Source organism: Microcaecilia unicolor, chromosome 11, assembly GCF_901765095.1.
Source record: "Microcaecilia unicolor chromosome 11, aMicUni1.1, whole genome shotgun sequence".
NCBI lineage: Eukaryota > Metazoa > Chordata > Amphibia > Gymnophiona > Siphonopidae > Microcaecilia > Microcaecilia unicolor.
In genome coordinates this window covers 81,026,958-81,051,905 of record NC_044041.1, presented here as the reverse complement: position 1 = coordinate 81,051,905, position 24,948 = coordinate 81,026,958, and the positions used below count along the sequence as shown (strand labels likewise).

General features: G+C 44.7%; 1 protein-coding gene across 1 annotated transcript in view; it reads right to left on the bottom strand.

The window, feature by feature from the left end:
- LOC115480935 (fizzy-related protein homolog) overlaps positions 1-24,948 on the bottom strand; it is a 114,250-nt gene that overhangs the window by 34,124 nt on the left and 55,178 nt on the right. The window contains 3 exon segments of the mRNA XM_030219920.1: positions 17,918-18,045; positions 18,245-18,308; positions 18,583-18,708. Of these exon segments, the coding sequence (XP_030075780.1) occupies positions 17,918-18,045; positions 18,245-18,308; positions 18,583-18,708 (318 nt within the window).

Genomic DNA, 24,948 nt, shown 5'->3' with positions numbered 1-24,948 from the left:
GCAGGAATGGCATGATGGGTTAGAGGGGAAAAGCCTGGTGCATGCCGGAAGCAGCCAGTAAGTAAGGTTGCTGTTGGTGCTGCAGCGCCAAAGACTTCTGGACAGGTCACAGACAGCAAGCAGGGCCTGGAGTGGGGGAAAGACGCCGGACCATGCGGGGAGAGAAGGGAGGGAAGGAAGGAGGCATAGCCACGAGGAGGTGGGGGGGGGGGGGGGGGGGGGCTGGGAGAGTGAAAGAGAGCAAGTGGGCAGGGCTAGGAGGGGCGATTGAGACACTGGAGTGTTTGGGGGTGGGGGGGGGGGGGGGAGGGAAGAAAATAGTCTGGATTCTCGGGTGGTCCAAATTTCTGGCATCTAGATTTCCAGACTTCTACTGTACCGCCTTTCTAGTACTCACAACCTGTTTTTTGTACCAGGGGAATTAGAGGCAAGCAGGGCCTGAAGTGGGGGAAGACGCCGGACCATGCGGGGAGAGAAGGAAGGAGGCATAGCCACGAGGAGGTGGGGGGGCTGGGGCTGGGAGAGTGAAAGAGAGCAAGTGGGCAGGGCTAGGAGGGTCAATTGAGACACTGGAGTGTTTGGGGGTGGTGGGGGGGAGGGAAGAAAATAGTCTGGATTCTCGGGTGGTCCAAATTTCTGGCATCTAGATTTCCAGACTTCTACTGTACCGCCTTTCTAGTACTCACAACCTGTTTTTGTACCAGGGGAATTAGAGGCAAGCAGGGCCTGAAGTGGGGGAAGACGCCGGACCATGCGGGGAGAGAAGGAAGGAGGCATAGCCACGAGGAGGTGGGGGGGCTGGGGCTGGGAGAGTGAAAGAGAGCAAGTGGGCAGGGCTAGGAGGGGCAATTGAGACACTGGAGTGTTTGGGGGTGGGGGGGAGGGAAGAAAATAGTCTGGATTCTCGGGTGGTCCAAATTCCTGGCATCTAGATTTCCAGACTTCTACTGTACCGCCTTTCTAGTACTCACAACCTGTTTTTGTACCAGGGGCAAGGAGAAATTAGATCTTACCTGCTAATTTGCTTTCCTTTAGTCCCTCCGGACCGGACCAGGATTGGACTGTTGGGTTGTGCCCGCCTACCAGCAGGTGGAGACTGAGAAAAACTCTGACTCTAGAGAGCCAATAGGAGCCCTGGCCATGTGACCTTAGCTTCAGTATTTGAATAACAAAGCAGGAAAGAAAGAAAGAACTTCTGTGCCATATGGAATCCTAGCAGCCACAAATTCCTCGGCAAAACCGAGTACTAAAGCTCACCAGCAACTCTCACCAGAGAAGTGGCATGACCCATTCATATTAGAGCTCACCAGCATCTCTCACCAGAGAAGTAGTATGACTCACTTAAGGTTTCATATATATTCCATCAACTGAGCTCACCAGCAACTCTCACCAAAGAAGTGGTATGACCCATTAAGGTTTTATATATATATATATTCCAGCAACTGAGCTCACCAGCAACCACCAGAGAAGTGGTATGGACCACGCAAAGTCTTTTTTTTTTTTTTTTTTAATATATATATATACAGTATCATCTGTTTGTTTGTTTGTTTTTTTTTTTTTTTTTTTTTTGAAACATTCCACTTCCAAACTTAATAAAAGAATCTAAAGAGTTGATAGAACATGGGAGGGGCCTGGTCCGGTCCGGAGGGACTAAAGGAAAGCAAATTAGCAGGTAAGATCTAATTTCTCCTTCCTTAGCGTCCCTCCGGACCGGACCAGGATTGGACTGTTGGAAAGTACCAAAGCAGTAATCTTATGGAAGGGACAGACATTGAGAATGCGGTAGAGTCCCTGAAAACACCCAAACTAGGATGAATACGAAGCCAAAAGCTTGACGATCCAAGAACCGCCAATAAACTAAATAGAATAACTACAAAGCAAAAAAGCTGAAAAGTCCAAGCGACGCTGAACATTGTCCCCTACCAAGTGGCCGCTATATAATGTCCACCTTCTGCACTATCAGTGCAGCGCAAAGGACAGAGAGACTCGAGAAAAACAAAAAAACGACTGAAAGAAAGATGGCAAAGGTAGAAGCAGAGCCGCCTGTAAACAAAAAACTGCAATGAATCTACCTCAGCTGAGAAAGTGGAAACCGAAATCCTGAAGTACAATACTTCCGATATCGTAGACTATTGCTGACCTAGCAACAGATTGGAAGTATGTAAAGCCTGTCAGTGAGAAAGTACCTGATCACTAGAAGCTAAATAGGTAAAAACAAGAATGCAGTTAAATACTATGCAGAAGAAGGTACCTAAATCCCTGCTGCAAACTAGACTGAAGGTGCAAATAAACTGACAGCCGCTGCAGTTACCCAACATGAAGAAAACATATCTCAGAGCGCAATTCAAATGAGAGAGAAAGAATCATCTGTAGCTGTTGCCTCTGCAAGCAGATCACCTGAGACTCTTGTCGTAAACCCCAATTAGTGAAAACGGGAATAAATCAACAGTAGACACTTGTTAGTACCTTTCATCTGTTAGATACATATAGAAGTCCATAAAACACTACACAGTTCCAGGAATAACATGTATAGAATGTTTGTACGTTTAGGAATCTAGCCAGGTACTCATGGTCTGGATTGGCCGTCGACCGAAAGGTGGGCTCGATAGGACCTTTGAGCTTTTCCCAGTGTGGAATTACATATGTACTTATGTAGTAGAACTATAAATATACATATATATTTTCACAGATGCAGCCATCAAAAAACTGCTCACTGTGTATATGCTCCCGGCATACTTGCAGGAAGAATGCTCAATCTCAACCACCAGACCCAAGTGCTGCACTAGTGAGAATACAGAGGCCAACTGAGCGGAGGGAATCCCATCCGAGATAAATATCTGGATACGAGAGGGCATCTATCTCTGCCGCTGACAAGTCTTTTTAGCAAGAGAGTAAGCGAGGCACATGGAAGGTCAGAGCGAAAAGAAATAGTTCTAGAACTGGGACCTCCCCTTAAAGTATCCACTGAGAACTGCCAGAATTTTTTTTTTCCAATGGTCACGAAATTGACGGAGTGAAAAGCTGCCAAAAAAGACTACCGAGACTCCAAAGAGAATGAAGAAAAAATTCCTTCTTGGGAGTTAGAAAGTAAAATTTTACTCTGCAAAATAGAGCAAGTTAATGGCCGAAGGCCCAAGAACATCCAGAGAAAACAAAGTGGGACGCTTGTAGAGAAGACAAAAACAGTCTGCGCCAACTTGACTAAACAACGAGAGAAAAAATAGAGACATGCTACGAAATCTAATGAGATCACACAAGAGCTCAAAAGAGAGATCAAATGAGAGACCTGGCTACATGCACCCCGTAACCTAGAGTGTGCCCGAAATGCACCACCCGTTGCTTGACCTGACAACTCTGCCAATAAGACTGTCTGTAATGAACCAGACATCTAGGAAAGGATGAAACGAGGAGACGTTGTTTCACGAGCGCCGCTGCTACTACGACCATAACTTAAGAAAAAGGTGCGAGGAGCCGACGCAAGACCGAAGAGCAGGGCAAGAAAACTGGTAATGAGGACCTTCTCATCATCCTCGTATCGTGGACATTACTCCTCCTATACTGAGATGTACTAAGATCTACCGACCCACACCCATAAGAAATGAATGTGGTACTTGCAACCTGGATTGACCACAACTGAGGACAGGATGCTGGGCTTAATGGACTCTTAGACTTTTTCCCCGTATGACAATACTCATATACTAAGCAAAAATGCAAAGGAAGTGAAAGAATCCCCTTCCAATTGAAAGGAAGGTCTGGAGTGAGGACGAATAGAATGAAAATGAAAGGATCACCATATGTTGAGCGTGGACTGAGACACATTGGCCTTTAATTTTACCGGATCTCCCCAAACCTTGTATCATGTCATGCCTCCTTCCTCACTGAGAGTACAGAGATGAACAGACGCACACTCACGAGATATAAATGTGGTATTTGCAATCTGGATTGACCCCATCTGAAAACAGGATGGGGACTCTTGGCTTTTCCCATTATGGCAACACTTATGCCCTTATGGCAAAAAATGCACAGAAAATGAGTGAATCTCCTTCCAAGAGAAAAAAACTCTGGAGAGAGGAAGAATAAAATGAAAATGAAATGGAATAGACTTGGAAAATACCTATTACGGAAAAGGTGGTGAATTTGTGCCACAGGAGACAAGACTGTACCTGACGTCAAGAAAGCTTGAAACAAGACCCTAAAATCTGTAAGGAAGAGAAAGGGATAGCAGATGTTATGGATGGTCATACTGGACAAAACCAGAATGTTTACCATGTGCCCATGCTGAACAGATAGTGGAAACAAAAATACAAGTAGATGGCGTGAGGACCTCCCACTATCCTTAAGTGGGAGAAAATGCAAATTGACCGGATAACTTTACTCCCTAAGTGGACATATATCTTGTAAGTCCTAGAAGAAAACTAAGATAACACATGAGAAACTCCAAGACAGTTGGAAAGTAGAGAAGACGTGAATAAAACATGCCTTCTAAAGCAGCTGAGAAAACTGGGTGCTCGGTAGACAGGACTGAGTCTCCTAGAATATGAGAACCATCTGAACCATGTAGCCTAGGCAGCTGTCATCTGCTATGCCAAAGAGAACGCATAGCCATGAAAGAAAATTGCTAAAAGGAAGTAAGACCTTATGTCCAGAATTGCAAAGTACGCAACAATTGAGTATCAGACAATGTATTTCATTGCACATGGCATCTGAACCATATAGCCTACGCTCTAGAGAACGTTTGTTAAGATCTTAAAACACAGTATAAGAACACAGTATAGCCACGGAGGAAAATTTCCTGAAAGGAATTAAGATCTTATGTCCAGCATTGTAAAGTACCAAACAATAGACTATCCGGCAATGTAGTTCTATCCACATGGCACCTGACCCAGATAGCCTATGCCATAGAAAATGTTTGTTAAGTTCTTAAAAACACTGTATAACATCATAGCCATGAAGGGAAATGCTTGAAAGGAACTAAGATATTATGGCCAGATTTGTAAAGTACTAATCAATTGACTATTAGACAATGTAGTCCTATTCACCAGGAAATGAGAAAGACACAGAGTGACGTACACTGGACCCCCATAAAAACTGCGCTAGACAATAGCGAAGACCTTTCCTCCAAACATCACGCACAAGGGAAAGGAATAGGAAAATGGTTATTATGGAGCTGAGATACAATTTAATGCGCCCCATTGTCTAAAACAGAGAATTCCCGACTGAGCTACACTTTGAATTGGAGTCTTGCCAAGAACAAAGAAATCGCCAACTGAGCTGCACTTTAATTCACAACATTGCTAGCAACCAAAAAGTCCCCGACGGAGAAAAAAACAGATGGAAAAACAAAATGAGCGCCATTCACATCGTAGCATTTCTTTTTTTTTTTTTTTTTTTTTTTTTTAATAGCTAGAAAAATACATGTAAAAATTAATTTCAGGGAAAATATACTACCAATTGCCCCAACTACCGGAGAAACAATATCTCCTTTCCATTGCACAAACAGCCAAACACAGTAAAAGAAGAAAAACGCTGCCACGTCAAGGGAAATTGCAGCTGCATGCAAAACAATGGCAGCCAAACGCGACAAAATGAGAAGAATAAAGTTCAGGGGAGAAAACCACTGACTGGACCGACGAAGAAGCAGGAAATCCATGCCGCCGAAAAACAGATAGCCTCCGAGGCCGCACAAAACATGGTTTAGCCTCTGGTCCGAACAGGAACCGTCAATACAGCTCCCAAGCTATACAGACCCGTCCAAGAGCGAGCAAGCGCTTAACAGTTCACGCCTTTTTTTTTTTTTTTTACAACTACCGCCGCTAACAACGCCGGATAGCAGAGGAAAAATAATGAAGATAACAAAAAACTGCCGATTAAAGTCACAGACGCTGACTTTTCACTTTTTTTTTTTTTTTTTAAATAGCTCCGCCAGAAAAGAAAATAAAGACTCTTCAAACAAAATAAGACAGAAGAGCTACCTGCTCGTTATAAGCCTGGGGAAAGCAAAAACTACTTCCTTTAAATTCCTTTCATTTGAATTAATTCTTTTAATTTTCTTTTACTTGATTTAATTCTTTAAAAACAGCTGCCTATTAAAAGTGGCTGCCTCTCTCAAAGACGGTACACCTTTCCAGAGAAAGGGACGGCCCTTCCCTGCTAAGCCAGGGAGATGGGGAGGAAGGGGGGTGGACTCGAGACACCCGAGTTTAACACCCCAGAGGCTGTCAAAGAAAGAAAAGAAACCTTGTCAAGCCTCTAATTACGATTCCAGGCACAGAAGAAGTATTATAAATATATCTGTAATATCTTATAGAGAAAAAGAGAGAGAGAGACTAATGGGCTCACTTCCTACCTGCTGAGAGACTGAGAAAATACTGAAGCTAAGGTCACATGGCCAGGGCTCCTATTGGCTCTCTAGAGTCAGAGTTTTTCTCAGTCTCCACCTGCTGGTAGGCGGGCACAACCCAACAGTCCAATCCTGCTCCGGTCCGGAGGGACGCTAAGGAATAGAGGGTTAGGTGACTATCCAGTCACAAGGAGCCACAGTGGGAGCTGAATCCAGTTCCACGGGTTCTCAGCCCATTGCACTAACCATTAAGTTACTCCTCCACTCCTTGTTGTTGTACTTCCTTGTCGTCTATATAGACCATTCCAGAACTTGTGAAGTTGTGCCCATTCACCAGCACATGGAGACAGAAAACAAAGAGTTGAGAACCTTGCAGCTACAAGTGCTCAGTATTCTCTTTCACAAGCAGATAGTGACTATTGCCCATGTAGCTCCTGGAATGGTTAATGGTATAAGCTACTGGACCAGTTGGAAAGTTGATACCCAGCTAAGCTCAGTTTTTTTGGGGAAATTTGAAGAAATAGGGCCGGATTAAAATATAAATAAAACAAAACACAATTTTTACTGGAGCACAGGAGAGAGAGGAATCTGAGCTTCCTCCCCATCTCTCCTCATATCTTATTCTCCTTCCCTCTTTATTAAGGTTTTCAAAGGAGAGAAAATTATTTTAAATTTGAATATCAGAGAAGACTTCTTTCTCCAGCAGCGGTTTCTTCTCAGAAGTAGGTTGTGAGTCTTAACTTAATTTTTTATCCCTGAGGGCGCTCACAGGGATTAAGATTACAGCTCTGAGGGATTCACTGGAACAGTTTCAGACTTCCAGCCGCAGGAGGCTGCATCCCTGGTCTTGATTTTTGAAGTGTCCAATGCGCCTAAGATTATTGGCAGCTCTACTCCGAATGAGGCTCAGGCTGAGTGTGCAAAATGCTGTGGGCGTCATCAGGGAGAAGCTGGCCACTGCACCTCTTGCTTGGATGGATGTTCTTTGGTGTCTGACTACAACTAGCTCATTAAGTGCAGCCTTGAGTTTCCCTAACTGTTGGTGCTAAAGCAGCAGCCTTTGCCATGGGCTATTTCTGAATCTTGCTCAGTTTCACTTTCTGTGTTAGATCACTCTGAGCAGCGTTCTATTTCCCAGGAAATCCAAAGGGGCAATGTGGGGGCTTCAGATATGTCTTTTGACTCTCCTAGGCCTTCTGGAGTGGGGGAACCTCTGAGAGCAGAGGTACTTTTTTCCCCTGAATTTGCATAAGGGGAAGAAGGCATTCTTATTAAAGCAAGCAGGAGGATGAGGTAGGTTAAAGCTGAGATTGAATAGCTCACCAAATTTAATATGAACTATTGTAACTGTTTATTACTATTTGTTTTGTGATTTTTTTCAATAAAAAGATGTTAAATAAAGCACATAGGAGTCTCATGAGGTGCAACTTCTTCAAAACCTTTCTGCTGCAACAGAAGAGTTTAGCTTCTAAGCACAGATAACTGCAGTTAGAAGAAAGAAACTGAAATTTCAGAATGGGATTCCCAATTATGGACCATGGCCAATCTATTGCTTCTAACATAGGGCCTTTTTTTACAAAGCTGCGCTACCGATTCTCGATGTGGCAAATGAGAGGAAGCCCATTCAATTCCTATGTGCTTCCTCTCATTAGCTGCGCAGGAATCGCTAGCGAGGCTTTGTAAAAGAAACTCAAAGCTTCCCTCAGTGATCTAGAGCAGTGGTTTTCAACCCAGTCCTCAGGGACCACCTGGCCCGTCAGTTTTTCAGGATTTCCACAATAAATATGCATGAGAGAGATCTAAATGAACTGCCTTCTTGGTATGCAAATCTCTCATGCATATTCATTGTGGAAATCATGAAAACCCTACGGGCCAGGTGGTCTCTGAGGATTAGGTGGAAAACAGCTGATTTAGAGGAAGGGGAACTCTCTGTAAGTGAATGTGATGACCCCATGGTGGTTTGTCATTTTTGCAGGGAAAAGCTTCCTTCTTTTATTACTAGGTCCTTGCAAGTACTTAGTATTTTGGAAGTTTCTACTCAGGAGCAATCTAAGGGAGGCAATCCCATTTTGGCAGGTATCAAGAAGCCTTCAATAGCTTTTCCAGCCCATGAAGTGGTGCAGGCCCTTATTTTAGCCCAGTGGAATACTCCAGAAGCAGGGCTTAGAGTTGGCAGAGTAACATTCAAACTCTATGTGTTGGTTCCGGACAAAAAGAAAAAAAAAAAAAGAATTAGACAGCCTAAAATAGTCACCTTGGTTACTGTGGTTGCCAAGACTACTAGTCCATTTAAGAGAGGTTCAGCTCTCAAGGATGTGCAGGACTGGAAAGTAGAGTCTTTGCTTAAACAAGCATTTGATATCATAGTGCTAAGTTTTCAGGCAACAATATTTAGTGCCTATTTTGCCAAAGCATCTCTCCTTTGGTCCAAAAAGGTGATAGTTCTGCTCCCTTGGAGGAGGGGGATCCGTCTGAGGATATGACTTACCTCGAAGGAAATCTGGCTTACAATGCAGATATGCTTTATGATCTGATCAGCACTTCGACAAGAAGTATGGTAGTTAACAGTTACGACTTAGAAATTGGTCTGCGGATATGGCATCCAAAACTTTCCTTAGCAGACTTCCATTTAGGAGTAAATTGTTATTTGGAGATCTTGAAAAGTCGGTGAAAGACTTGGGGAAGCCCAAGACCCAGAGACTACATGAAGATCTTTCTCTTGTCATGCACTGAAAGTAGAAAAAGCTTTATTCATAAATCACAGCTAACAAAGCACCAGAGAATCCACACAGGAGTAAAGCCATTCACATGTACTGAGTATGGTAAAAGCTTCAATCAAAAGATAATCCTCACTATTCACAAAAGGAAGCATACAGGATTAACACCATTAGAATGTAGTGTGGTAAAAGTTTCTAAGCACTAGAAGGGCAGTGAACATGGTAATGCTGATGGACTCTCCACAAAAGGAAGAGTCAGAACCGTCCTGACACTGGACTGTCGAGATCCAACCAGCGGTTTCTAGAGGCCGCAGTCCAGGGTCTCTCTTTTAAGGACAGAGGTGTGACAAAAAAAAGTGGGTTTGTAAGCCTGTAAAATATTATTTCTTGAAGTGTATTTCTTTAGTTTGGCCAGCAGGTAGTGCACGTTTTATGTTTAAAGCTGTTACAGAGAAATGACTGTTCCTTCTTTAGTTTAACACAAAGAGAAAGTAACCTGTAGTGATGTGGCCAGCTGCTTTTAAAAAATGCTGTTCTGGCCTCTGATTGACCCAGGAGCTCAAATTCAGTCTGGACATACTGGATTTTTCTCCAGTCTTAGTTTAGAAGCAGAGAGAGTGGCCCAGGAGTTCAAATTCAGTCTAGACATACTGGATTTTTCTCCACTTAGTTTGAAAGTAGAGAGAAAGACTTCTTTACTGAGACCCTGTGAGCAATTATATTCTGTAACCTGTGAGCAACTATATTTCCTGTACCTCCCGGGCACTATTCAGGTAGTGATAAAATGTTTAGATAGTTTTAGAATTGATCCTTATTCAGCTACCTGTTATTTTCCATCTGTTCTTACAGTTCACTGTTCAAATCTTTTATGACAATAAACCTTTTTTAGTTTATTGACTCTGCTTGTCTGGACTGACTAAGAATCCTGGTTCTTTGTGTGTTGGGTCTGTGAGTGTTTTCTAGGAACTGTGGGACCACTGGGAGTGTGGTCCCAGTAACCTAGAAATCACAGAGGATAACTTGAGAGCATGAGACTCGCCCAGAGGCAACTGGGACTCAGTCAGTGGGAGGAGAGTACTAGTGTAGAGCACATGCCCAGGTGCAGGCAGACCCAAGCTGTGCTGGGGATAGACCCTCTAAGTGGCTTCTGGGTTAGCCCCAAGTGGGTGGCTAGGCTTTTTGTGACATCGCCCTTATAGGGGATGGGGCAAAAACAAAAGGCTATACTATATCTAAAAACTTCTTGTTGACATTGGTCTCTGAGCCACTTATTGAATTTTGATGAGTTTTAACTCCTAGTGTGCTGAGGGCGATCTTTCCTTGTCAAGCAACAGTAGTACATATCCTAGCCTTTCTTCAGGAAAGGCTTCAGAAAGGCCTAGCATTAGGTTCTTAGAAGGTCCAAGCAGCAGCTTTATCCTGTTTCAGAGGACATTTGGAAAAGTCCACTTTGACATCACATCCCAATGTGATTAATTTCTTCACAGCTGTTACTCATGTTTGTCCTCTTTGTCCTTCTTGTCCCGAGTAGAGTTTGAATACAGTACTCGAGGCACTGAGTCACTCTTGTTTGAGCCACTGGGAAGAGTGACCCTGTAGGACCTCATTCTCAAGACTTGTGCTGAGGTGATAGCCAAGAGGTACTCTGTTTCAGAATCGCAAGCATTATCTTGTACAGAGATCTTTTCTCCATTTTACGGAAGTGGGATTCTTGATTTGAACAGTACCTTTTGTTTCTTCCTTTAGTAGTATCTCCTTTACATATCAATCATGTTGTTATTCTTCCATCATTCCACAGGGAAGATGATAGAGAGGAGTTTAGACCATTACATTTGTTAAATGTTTATTGAGTCCTCAGTTAAATACCTAGATTTAACGAATTTAAGAACTTGGATAATTTGTCCTTTTTGGAGGCTTTAAGAAAGGGTCTGCAGCTTCTAGGGTTACTATTATTCACTGGATTCAGCTTCAAAGGATACTATTGTTCACTGGATTCAGATGATTTCATCAGCTTATACTGTATAAGGAAGACAGTCTTCCATAGGTTTGAGAGCTCATTCTACCAGAAGGGTGTCAACTTCTTGAGCAGAGTTGCGTTCAGTATCTCCAGTAGATATTTATAAGGTGGCTATATGGTCACCCCTTCATACGTTTGCCAAGGATTAGATTGGATGTGGCAACACAAGCTGAAGAAGACCTTTGGGCAGGGATTTCCCATCCACCTTGAGGACTCCTTTGCTACATCCCACAGGTTCTGAACTAGCCTGGTGTGGACAAAGAAGGAGAAGTTTGGACCTAGCTGATAATTTTCTCTCTTTTAGTCCTATCAGACTAGTCCAGAGTCCCACCTGGCTGCTGTACTGTAATGTTATTTCTGCTGTATAAAGAAAGGAGAAATTAGGCCTTACCTGTTAATTTGCTTTCCTTTAGTCCCTCCACCAGCCCAAACTGATGGGTTATGCACTCCAACTAGCAGATGGAGACTGAGAACTACTGACTTGAGTATACCTATAACTATGCTGTGCAGTTCCCACAGAGTCAGTAGTCAAATAGCAAAAGTAGATCTGCCCACTCTAAGTCATTACAATCTATTTCCCCTCAGTGCTTATAGCTGTAGGCTCTGATCCTACACGCCTTGTACTGCTGCTTCTTTGGATAAGAACCAAGAAACAAAACGAGAACCGAAATGCTACCAATACCTCACAGTACCCTAGGCAAGCTGCAAGAACCACAAGAACCAAAACAGAAGCTAATACCTGATTCAGGTGGGTTCTGTGCCAGTCTGGAAAGCAAATCTGGAAAGCAAATTAACAGGTAAGATTTAACTTCCCCATCCACTGCGTCCCTCCAGACTGGCACAAACTGACGGGAAGTACCAAAGCAGTAACCATTACAGGCGGGCCCCTTTGATTCCCACTTCCAAGACCCCAGCTGTATCCTGACGAGATTGCACATCTACCCGATAATGTCGTGCAAAGATATGCAGCGAGTACTACACAGCCGGTCTACAAATCTCCAGAGGCAAGATAAAAGAACTTTCCGCTCGAGAGTTTGGATGATCCCTGGTGGAATGAACCTTAAAGAATTGTGGAGCACGCTTGCCCTTAAGAACAAAAGCCACCTGGCAATCATAGCCTTAGAAGCAGCCTCACCTTTCCTATTCCTACTGATCAGGATGAACAATCTGTTTGAATGGAAAAATTCTCTAGTCCTATATAAATAGACCCTCGGCACCTTCCAACTCTGCCAAGTCATTAACCTGCCCTAAAACTGGCAAAGCCACTGTCTGATTCCTTAAGCGTGCAATCCACCAACAGCTCAAAGGGAACCAATACCAAAGTAGTTAACACCAGATTAAGATCCCAAGGAGGAACATAGTGCTGAAGCAGAGGCCAGAGTAGGTGAACACCTCTTGAGAAAAAACAGATCATGTACTAAAGAAGCCAAGGCCTTGCCCTTGATCAAGTCCTGGAAACATGCCAGCGCTGCCACATGCACCTTAAGGGAGGCCAAGGCAAGGCCTTTATTCAAGCTGTCCTGCAAGAAATCTAAAATCTGCGGCACCTAAGACTTCAAAGACACAATCTGGTGATCCCAGCACCAAGTGTAGAAAATATGCTATACACAGAAACCATCCAGAGAGAAAAAAATCTTTTCCTAGAACGTAAGAGGGTTGCAATCACTCTACCCAAATATCTTCTCTTCCTCAAGTGTTCGGGAACAGTCCTTTATGAAGATTTATTTCCTAGATGACTAGGGGCCACAGAGGAAACACATATAGGAGACCAGAGGTTGGCCACTCTTGCATCAGGGAATCCAATCTTCTCCAACCGGTAATCCCTTCTCCAACTGAGATGGAAATTTTTCTGACTATTGGTGCCCACCACGTGGAGTCCCTCAGGGTTCCCCCTTGTCACCTATTCTTTTTTTTTTTTATATGTGTTCTTTAAGATCATGGGTCTCTGCTGTTAGCTGAAATTCACTGTCTTCCTGTAAAAGCTTGCATAATATATAAACTTGCACATTTGACAAGATTCTGTATGATTTAGCTCCGGTAAGCATTTCAGAATGGATTCAAATTTGTCTAATTTGTCATTGATCTTTCCGTCCTTCAAGGGAATAAGATATAAAGGATTACTTAAGAATTAATTTGCAAGCTTCTTAAGACTGTATTATTACAGAAATTTTTTAATTGAATGATTTGTAATTTTGGCTTTTAGATTTATTTTCAAGAGATAATTCTATGTGTAGTAGTTCTTACCTTTTGTAAACTGTTCTGGACCTTTTTTGGGGATACTATGGTATATAAAATCCAGATTAGATTAGAATCGGGCAACCTTGGCATTGCAGAAAATCACCATCAGGTCCATAACTGGTAGCTCCCACTTGCTCACAATGAGGTCAAAGGCACTACTTCCCAAATCCGTCTGTAGATTGTCCACATCCGCCACGTGTGCAGCAGACAGATCTTTCAGATGTCGTTCTGCCCAGACCATAAGCAGAGCCACCTACTCTGCCAACAGGTGTCCCTTAGTGCCTCCTTGACAGTTCACATAAGCTATTGCAGTAGCATTGTCCAAGCGGACTCAAATGGCCCTCCCCTTGACAACATGCTGGAATGAGTGAAGCACCAGACAAATCACCTTCGTTTCCGGTTAGTTGATTTGACCATGAGACTCCACAGGTGTCCACCGGCTCCAAGCCACTTGGCTCAGGCAGTGAGCTCCCCTAACCCTATAGACTGGCGTCCATTGTCACAACCGTGCACTGGGGATGATCCAAGCTCCTGCCCCCGGACAGACTAAGAGACTATAACTACCACCTCAAGCTGAGCCACTCTGCACCTCCAAGCAGAAGCCACATCTCTAAAGACTGGGTCTGGGGAGACAACCGCGACAGTAGAGCTTCCAGTCGCAGTCTCATATGGGTCCTGGCTCACTATAAAACTTCCAAGGATGCCTCAATTGAGCCCAGCACCCACAGGTACTCCCTGGCCTTTAGAAAGTGAAGTGAAAGCAAGGATCACACCTAAAACTGCATCTTCCAGTTCCTCGCTTCAGGAAGAAACACCTTGCCCACTTTGCGAAGGCACCAGATGGCTCTTCGCTGGATTGAAGACCCAGCTCAAAGACACCAACATTTGCACTACCTGAGTGGTGGCACTGTTGCTCTCTTCAAAGGACTTTGACCAAATCAGACAATCATCCAGATAGGAGTGAACTAAGATCCCTTCCTTCCATAGGACCACTGCCATCACCTTTGAAAAAGTGCCGGAGCTGTAGCCAAACTGAAAGGGTGCATACAGAACTGATAATACTGCTCCAAAACTGAAAAGTAAAGGAATCTCCGATGCCCCTGTCAGATAGAAATATAGAGATAAGCCAACATCAGGTCCAAAGAAATGAGGAACTCTTCAGGCCTCAATGCTACTATGACTGACCATTAAGGATTCCATGTGAAAAGTGGGCACCTGAAGGGCACGATTTACCCTCTTCAAATCCAACACACAAAATAAAATGAATACCGATCGGTGCCCCACTCCTGGAACGGAACAGATCAATCTGTCCAGAATTTCCCTGACAGCCTTTGCTTGGCATTGGGAATGGCAGGGATACTCTACAAATGCATCTGATTGGGGGTGTGCAAACTCCAAAGCATAGCCATCAAAAATGATCTCAACAACTCATTGATCCAACGTAATATGGGTCCACCTCCAATAAAAATCTTGCAACTTTGCTCCTACTGGGACCAGAGGCTGGACTTCAACACCTTCATTGGAAACCATGACCTTAAAGAGGAGCAGCCTGGTCAGAGTCTGTCTCCACAAAACGACTACATTCTCTGGAAAAAAAACCCTTGTTGACCTCCACCGACTCTGCCAGGACATTACCACTGAGACTTCCTAAGCTGACCTCTACCAGAAGAATCCCCATCAACCACCTTAGGCCTATCCTCTACCTGCGGTCCTGAGGGTCTTTCAAGGTTATACCTCCATTCAAGGCTGTACCTCCATCCACTGTAGTCTTCTTCACTACTGGTGAGACTATGGCTTCTACCACTGTAGGCCACAAAGATTCTATATCCTTGTCAGGAACTGGACAAAACCACACCATGGAACGAGCCACCCTGAATGCAGTGTCAAGAAAATTCCACTAGGTCCAATTAATATCCCTTATATCTTGGTGCACAGGAAAGGAACATGAAGATTTTTGAATCCCCTTCAACAATGGGTTTACCTTATGCAGAGTGTCCTTAGGGTCCTCATCAAACTTCAACACCAACAAGACCTGGCTTATAAACTCCTGCAACTATGGAACACTCATACCACAAAGGCATCTTCACCTGGAGGCAAATGATCCATCTATGCATCATAAGTACATAAGTAATGCCACACTGGGAAAAGACCATAGGTCCATCGAGCCCAGCATCCTGTCCACGACAGCGGCCAATCCAGGCCAAGGGCACCTGACGAGCTTCCCAAACGTACAAACATTCTATACATATTATTCCTGGAATTGTGGATTTTTCCCAAGTCCATTTAGTAGCGGTTTATGGACTTATCCTTCAGGAAACCGTCTAACCTCTTTTTAAACTCTGCTAAGCTAACCGCCTTCACCATGTTCTCCAGCAACGAATTCCAGAGTTTAATTATGTGTTGGGTGAAGAAACATTTTTTCCAATTTGTTTTAAATTTACTACACTGTAGTTTCATCGCATGCCCCCTAGTCCTAGTATTTTTGGAAAGCGTGAACAAATGCTTCACATCCACCTGTTCCACTCCACTCAATGTTTTATATATCTCTATCATGTCTCCCCTCAGCCGTCTCTTCTCCAAGCTGAAAAGCCCTAGCCTCCTTAGTCTTTCTTCATAGGGAAGTCGTCCCATCCCCGCTACCATTTTAGTCGCCCTTCGCTGCACCTTTTCCAATTCTACTATATCTTTCTTGAGATGTGGCGACCAGAATTGAACACAATACTCAAGGTGCGGTCGCACCATGGAGCAATACAACGGCATTATAACATCCTCACACCTGTTTTCCATACCTTTCCTAATAATACCCAACATTCTATTCGCTTTCCTAGCCGCAGCAGCACACTGAGCAGAAGGTTTCAGTGTATTATCAACGATGACACCCAGATCCCTTTCTTGGTCCGTAACTCCTAACGTGGAACCTTGCATGACGTAGCTATAATTCCTCCTCACAAACATCTCCTCTATCCATCTGTTCATCCTTCCAACCCTGAGCCTCCTCAGAATGGAGGGGGGGAGGTGAGACTGCCTTGAGGAGATCCTCCTCCTCCCAGTACAACCTCTCTTGTATGGAGGGGGGCCACATCCCCCTCCCCCGCCTGTTCAACCTAACCCCCAACTGCCGAATGCAGGTGGCCTTAAACATGGCCAAAATGAACTCATGGTAAAAATCCATTCTTGGATCTCCCTGGAGTTAACCGCCCCCCGCCCCCCCCCCGGAATGAAGTCAATGGGCTCCAGCAGCGGAGGATGCTCAACACCAGACCCTGAAGACAAGATGGTGGCGGTTTCCATCAAAGTCAGGCTGCCATGTCATACACACCAGAACCACCAGCCTCAGCTACATCTCCGCAGGAATCCTTCTCCTTCTAAGGACCCCGAATAGCCACTGCCAAAGGTTCGGAATCCTTGCAACTGACACAAAATTTACAAACTCCTGCCACATTTACTCCTCGCCGCGAGTACCTAGAGCACTTCTTTAGTCTGTCCGCATTCATCACACCTCCTCCTCACTTGTGGTGCACAGAGGCTCCGAGTACTGAGGGACCCTTATCCTCAAGTCACTCAACCTCTCTGGCACCAAAAAACAGCAAGGCCTTGCAGCCGTGGCCCAAAGACACTGCAAAGGCATGACATGTTTTTTGCTTACTTTTTTTTTTTTTTTTTTAATCAGTTTGTAAAGGAGACACCACAGGCACTCAAGGTTGTCTGTTGCGAAGCAGAGAAGAACAGCCAAGGCACAAAGCAAGAAGTCTTGAAACAGATATGGGGGGAGGGACCCGGCCACCCAAGTGCGGCACTTCCGAGACAAGAGAGACTCCTGCGGGCCTCAGTCCCAGTCCAGCACAACTAAACTACCAGCTAGGCCTGAAAGGAAGTTTTGGTTTTTTTTAAATACAAAACCTCAATTTAGCTGATCCCCCCTACAGGACTAACACCTGACCAGGACTGCACAGGTTTATCATGTCCACCATCTGCAGGAGACTGAGAACCACTGACAATCTGGGGACTACACAACAGTTACAGGTGGACTCAGAAGTTGGTGAATCTCAGTCTCCATCTGCTGGTCAGAGAGCATAACCCATCAGTCTGTGCCAGTCTGGAGGGACGTAAATTACAGATTTTCTCTTGTTACAAGTTTTTCTGTTGCACAGTGGTGTTACATGTGTTATTTTTCAAAACAAATCAAATAGTCAAGGTTTTCTGCTCCTTATCTTCATTGCTTGGTCATTCAAAATAATGAGCACCTGAAGCTGCATGGTGCCCTTTAGGGTAGGGCTCACAGCTTTTTATTCTCTGTCTCCATTTGCTGGTCGATCAGCACAAACCCACTGGTTCTGGATTGGTCTGGAAGGACTAAAAAAAAAAGAAGAAAATTATCAGAGAGATCCTAATGTCTCTTTCTCACTCTCCTTTCAGTCTCTTACCCTCCTCCTATTCCTCTTGAGGATGGGAAGGAGAATGAGAGGTCTGCACGGGCTCCCTATCAGGGCAAAAAATGCTTCAGTTGTCTCCTCCCACTCCACAGCAGCTGGTCAAGACAGTGTACTTGCTCCAAGAAAAGCAGGCAAATGCATTTTCAGAATACTAGACATCTACATGGCTTACTGTAAAAAGACTTTTCTTCTCAGGGGTAGATGGTTGCAGCCTTCTATCCTCAGTCTGGGGATCTTGCACCTTTTCAATCCCTGCTCCCAGCAGCTCATTTTTCAAAAGGGCAGAGTAGGCAAGGCCATCTATTGAACACACAAGGAACACATCAGAGACCACAAACAAGACGCACTTCACCTATACAGGAAATGATCTGATTGGAGAAGTTAGGTGAGACTTGATGTAGGGGAAGGGATGAGTTTAAACCCTGGAAAATGGTATGCGCGAGTATAGATTTTGAAACCAACAGCTATTGACAAGTGATAAAAACAGTTTGAGTCCTACCTTTGCCATTGTCAGAAGTAGCATCTTTTGCTTTCCTGTTCTGACTTGGTGATTTTTCATTTTCCTGTAGAGAGGAAGAAAAAGTCCAATATTGTTCACTAAAAAATGTTATACATTGTTATGTGTAGTACAGGTCACTTTACTGGTAGTAAAATATTTTGCTCATATAACATTGGGTAATACCAAACTCATGTGAAGTGTTTTAAGGATTTTATAAATGATACTGCCTTGGAGGTTTTAAGGCACCAGCATGTGGAGTCAGTGGCACACAATTCTCACATCATATCATAGACTTTCCAGAAACTATGCCATGAAACAACTACCAGGAAAACACTTACATTTATTCTGTGGAAGTTAATGCTCCAATTGGCTCCAGCGCGGGATGGAATAAACCTGTCTCCGTGCTTACTGGGGGAAGACATAGGAGAATTGGAAGGAGTCAGAGTACGTCTCATCTCTGGTACCTGAAGTGAAAAAAAGAAAATGGGGACTCCTTAAAATAAAAGGAGGCTTTGAGAATACATGAATGAATAAAAAAAAAGTGCCACTGATGAACCACATCCTTCAGGCAAAACGTAATGCTGTTTCCATTCAAGCCACATAAGAGAACTGAAACCATTACAAGTGGGCTCTTTGGGAAGTGTGCTTCAGAAGTTACTTGTGCTTCTCTTATAGAGAAAATTCAACTTGAAATCCAGGCAACAGAATGTAAGTAGCTGTTTTTTGACATGGGAAAGGCAGTTTTTAAAGATTTGCATGGGTAAAGAGTGTTTTGCCTTCCTAGTAATCTGTCTACAAACTGCCACATTCTGTGGAAGGTACAAATATGTACACTGTTTCACAAAGAGATGTGTCCCCAGTATGAGACTGGTCAGGGGAGAAAGTTATGCGCATAGTTTGGATTTTCCAAACTATGCCTATGGTTTTAGCTAGGAAAAGTATCATCAAAGCTGGTACAAATCTCTATTTTCACTCTGAAGCTGGAGCAAAGACTCTGATTACAACCTGGGCTTTCCAACAATGATGAAGTCTGAGAACTAATGCCCTCAAAACATCAGGATCAATATTCAATGCAATTTAACTGGACAGAAATGGCTCCAGTTAAACTGCCTGTTTGGTGCTAACTGGTTATTTTCAGCAGGACTTAACCAGTTAGCACTGATGAAAATAACCAGGTAGTGCTGAATTCAAAATCAACTATTTTGGGGGGGCATTCCGGGGGTAGAGTCTGCACTTGGCCTGTTAAGTGCTGATATTCAGAACTTAATTGGCCAGGTTAACTGCATAAACAGGACTGCATAAAAGTCAGACCTATCTTTATATGGTAATCCATAGCCAGTTAAGTGCTGAATACCACACAAGCAGCTATGAGCAGCCAGCTCTGCAAACCCGGAAAAGCGAAGATACTTACCTGTAGCAGGTATTCTCCGAGAACAGCAGGCCTTATATTCTCACAATTGGGTAACACAATCCTACACTGCCTGGTCAAGAGCTTGTAACAAGCTAAAAAACAGAGCTTTGTGGAGCATGAGCATCGCTCCACCATACATGCGCGAGTGCCTTCCAGCCCGCCACAAAAGCAGAGTTACTGCTGTTAGATACTACAGCATTAAAAACAAACAAACAAAAAACAGGACACAAACATAGGTTTGTGAGAATATAAGGCCTGCTGTCCTCAGAAAATACCTGCTACAGGTATCTTGCTTTCTCCGAGGACAAGCAGGCAATAATTCTCACAACTGGGGTATCCCTAGCATCCAGGCTCAAAAACAACAAACTTTGGTCAATTGGGCCTGCAATGGCGAGGACATAACTCAGATAAACCTGAAACTATATACAAGCTGAGTGAGAGTACAGCCTGGAACAGAATAAAACGGGCCCGGGGGAGGGGGGGGGTGGAGTTGGATTCTAGTCCCCAAACAGATTCTGCAACAGTTTATGCCCAAACTGACTGTCTTATCGGGAATCCAACTCAAGGCAGTAATGCGATGTGACTAAGTGGACTGAAGACCAAATTTCTTCAATAGAGGCTGACCACAAGTGACTATCGACACAGCCATGGCTCTGACATTGTGAGCCATGACATCAGCAAGTCTGGAAATAAATGAAGAAAATGCAATCTGCCAGCCAATTAGAAATGGTATGTTTCCCAATAGTGACCCCCATCCTGTTGGGATCAAAAGAAATAAAAAGTTGGGCAGACTGTCTGTGGGGCCCAGTCCGCACCATGTAGTAGGTCAATGTGTGATTGCAGTCCAGTGTACAAGATCCTCTCGCCAGGATGAGCATGAGGTTGGGGAAAGAATGTTGGTAAGAATCGACTGGTTCAGATGGAACTCCGACACAATCTTTGGCAAGAACTTAGGGTGTGTGTGGAGGACTGTTGTGATGAAACTTAGTTTATGGAGCATCCACTACTAGAGCCTAAAGCTCATGGACCTTACAAGCTGAAGTAACCAGCCACCAAGAAAATGACCTTCCAGGTCAAGTACTTCAGATGGCAGAAATTTGGTGGCTCAAAAGGAGCTTTAATCCGCTGGTGAGAACAATGTTGAGGTCCCATGACACAGGTAGAGGTCTGACAGGGGGCTCTGACAAAAGCAAACCTCACATGACACGATTAACTAGAGGATGTCCAGAGACGGCCTTACTTCTACATATTAATAAGCACTAATTGCACGAGTTGAAGATCAGACTCAGAAGGTATTCAAACAGGGTTTGTGTCGACCATGAATGGGGATCTAGGGCCTTGCCTTGACATCAGACAACAAGAGTAATACCACTTGGTAGAATCTTTCCTGGAAGCCAGCAAGACCCGGGAGACATCACCTGACAGACCCATTATAGGCTCTCAACATCCAGGCTGTGAGGGCCTGAGACTGAAGGTTGGGGTGCAGAACAGATCCCTTGTTCTGTAAGATGAGAGTAGGAAAACACTCCAATCTCCATGGTTCTTTTATTTATTTATTGCATTTGTACCCCACATTGTCCCACCTATTTGCAGGCTCAATGTGGCTTACACATAGTACCGTCAAAGGCGTTTGCCCAGTTGGTGGATAACAAATACAAAGTTGTATAGTGATCGTATGAGGTATAAGTGGAGGGTCGAAATGGATGAAGATTGCATGTTGTCCTGTGCGATCATAGTCATGCTGTGTTGGTAGATGAAGAGGGTTACGTGGGGTCGTTGGGGTAGGCCTTTTTGAAGAGGTTTGTTTTTAGTGATTTCCTGAAGTTCAAGTGGTCGTGGATTGTTTTCACAGCTCTTGGGAGCCCATTCCATAGTTGTGCGCTTATTTAAGAGAAGCCAGCTGCATAAGTTGTTTTGTATTTCAGTCCTTTGCAATTTGGGTAGTGTAGGTTTAGGAAGGATCTTGATGATCTGACTTTGTTTCTTATTGTAAGTCTATGAGGTCTGTCATGTATTCTGGGACTACGCTGTATATGATTTTGTGGACTAAGGTGCAGATTTTGAAGATGATCCGTTCTTTGATTGGGAGCCAATGCAACTTTTCTCGGAGGGGTTTGGCACTTTCGAAGTGTGTTTTGCTGAATATCAGCCTGACTGCTGTATTTTTGGTGGTCTGGAGTTTTTTTATGAGTTGTTCTTTGCAGCCCGCGTAGATTACGTTGCAATAATCTGCATGGCTTAGGACCACTGATTGTATTAGATATCGAAAAGTTGCTCTTGGGAAGAAAGGTTTTAATCGTTTGAGCTTCCACACTGAATAGAACATTTTCTTTGTTACAGAGTTTACTTGACTGTCCAGGGTAAGGTTGCGATCGAGTGTGACACCAAGTATTTTCAAACTGTCCGAGGTAGGGAGGGTATGTCCTGGAGTATTTATGGTTGTGGGTTTGTATTTGTTATATGGAGAGGAGAGGATGAGGCAATGTGTTTTTTTGGTGTTCAGTTTCAGTTGGAATGAGTTTGCCCAGGAGTCTATGATGTTCAGACTATCGTTGATTTTATTGGTTATTTCTGTCAGATCATGTCTGAAGGGGATGTATATTGTAACATCATCCTGCGTAAATGAATGGGTTAAGACCTCAGTTGGATAAGGACTGTGCCAGTGGAATCATCATCATGTTGAAGAGTATTGGTGATCCTTGAGGTACTCCGCAGACTGCTTTCCACGGTGGTGATATGTTTGACTTTGATTTTACTTGATAAGTTCTGGTGGTTAGAAAGGGAAAATTAGGTTCTTACCGTGATAATTTTCTTTCCTTTAGTCATAGCAGATGCAGCCATTACAGATGGGTTGTGTCCATCAACCAGCAGAGGGAGATAGAGAGCACACTTTTTTCAGTGCCTCATACCAGCTTGCTCCACTGCCTCTCCTTCAGTAATTGAAGCTTCCAAAGCAGTATGGCAAACCGCAATGGGAATAACATGAGCTTTCCTCACAGCGAACGATGGCCCTACAACAAAGGGCATTAACTCAGAATGGAGGGAATGAAACATCCTCCCGGAGGGCATAAACTCATCATCCACTGAGACATAACTGGAGGGAATAAACTCATCCTCCCGGAGGGAATAAACTCATCCTCCAAAACATGAAACTGGAGGGAATTAAGTCATCCTCCTTTAATTGAACAAGAATCCTGAAGACTGTTTTCCGACTTTCTCCCAAGGACGGAATCTCCAGGAAACACGAACAGAACCTGAAATAGATTTACAGCAGATAGCATAAGACAGGGAGGGATCAAGGCTGCATCTGCTATGACTAAAGGAAAGAAAATTATCACGGTAAGAACCTAATTTTCCCATCCTTGTCATCAAGCAGATGCAGCCATTACAGATGGGATGTATCAAAGCAATCCCTAGATAGGGCGGGAACAAGCCACACCACGTGCCAGCACTTGCACTCCAAAATGAGCGTCCCTCCTGGCAGCCACATCCAGCCTGTAATGTCGGGCAAAAGAGAGCTTAGAAGCCCATGTTGCTGCACTACAAATCTCTTGAAGAGAGAGTGCTCCAGTTTCAGCCCAAGAAGAGGAAATTCCTCTAGTGGAATGCGCCTTAAAGGCATCAGGCGGAGGCCGGCTGGCAAGCAAATAAGCTGAAAGGTAGATTCTTTAAGCCTGCGGGCAATAGTGGCTTTAGACGCTGGAGACCCTCTGCAAGGTCCTGATAGCAAAACAAACAGATGATCAGAAGTCCTGAAAGAGTTAGTAACTCGCAGATACTGCAGCAGAGTCCTGCGCACGTCCAACAGGTGCAATTGCCCAAAAGAGTCTGGAAACTCCTCCTCGACAAAGGAGGGCAAGAAAATAGGTTGGTTTAGGTGAAACGCTGAAACCACCTTAGGCAAGAAGGAAGGCACAGTCCGAACCGTGACCCCGGACTCCGAAAACAGCAGAAAAGGGTCTCTACAGGACAGCGCCTGGAGCTCTGACACCCGTCTCGCCAAAGTAATGGCCACTAAAAAGACGGCCTTCAGTGTCAAATCTTTCTCTGAAGCACGCCGAAGCGGTTCAAAGGGAGCACCCTGAAGGGCTTTCAGCACTAGCCCCAGGTTCCACGCTGGACAAGGTGCACGCACGGGAGGACGGAGCCGAAGCACCCCTCTAAGAAACCGTGCCACATCTGGATGAGCAGCTAAAGACACACCTTCAACCTTGCCACGCAGGGAGGCCAACGCTGCCACTTGCACCCGCAGGGAATTATAGGCCAAGCCTTTTTGTACACCATCCTGCAAAACGTCCAGAATCGGCGAGACAGGAGCCCGCAGGGGTGTGATCTCTTCAGAAGCACACCAGATTTCAAACTGGCGCCAAATCCTGGCATAAGCCACGGAAGTGGAACGCTTGCGGGCTTGCAGAAGAGTGGTAATTACTTTATTGGAATAGCCTTTGCCTCTCAATTGTGCCCTCTCAATCACCAGGCCATAAAACCAAATCGGCCGGCGTCCTCCATGGTCACCGGACCCTGTGACAACAGGTTGGGAACCAGAGGTAACTGAAGGGGATCCTCTACAATCATCTGTCGGAGGTCCGCATACCAAGGCCTCCTGGGCCAATCCGGGGTGACGAGAACCACTTCTCCTGGATGCAGCCGAATCCGCAGGAGCACTCGCCCTATCAAGGGCCACGGAGGGAACACATACAGTAGGCCCGGAGGCCAGGGTTGAGCCAAGGCATCCAACCCCGCCGAGCGAGGATCTCTCCGTCTGCTGAAGAAGCACGGGACTTTGGCACTGGTGCTTGTCGCCATTAGATCCATCACGGCTTGCCCCACTTGGCACACATCTGCAAGAATACTTCGTCTGCAAGTTCCCACTCCGCTGGATCGATCTGATGCCTGCTTAGATAATCGGCTTGCATGTTGCTCTGACCTGCAATGTGAGCTGCCGACAGAAACTGTAGATGCAGCTCAGCCCAGTGGCAAATTGTTCGGCCTGCGCGGCTAGAGCTCTGCACTGAGTGCCGGTTTGTCGATTTATGTAGGCCACTGCTGTCGTGTTGTCCAACATCACTCTGACAGCCAATCCTTCCAGGGTCACTTGAAAGGCCAGAAGCGCCTGAAACACCGCTTTTAACTCTAGGCGGTTGATGGACCACTCCGACTCCTCGGGTGTCCATAGACCCTGGGCATGCTTCCCCTTGCAATGTGCGCCCCAGCCTTTCAGGCTGGCATCTGTCACCACTAGGTACCAATTGGGGAGTGCCAGCGGCATTCCTCGCCGCAGCATGCTGTCTGA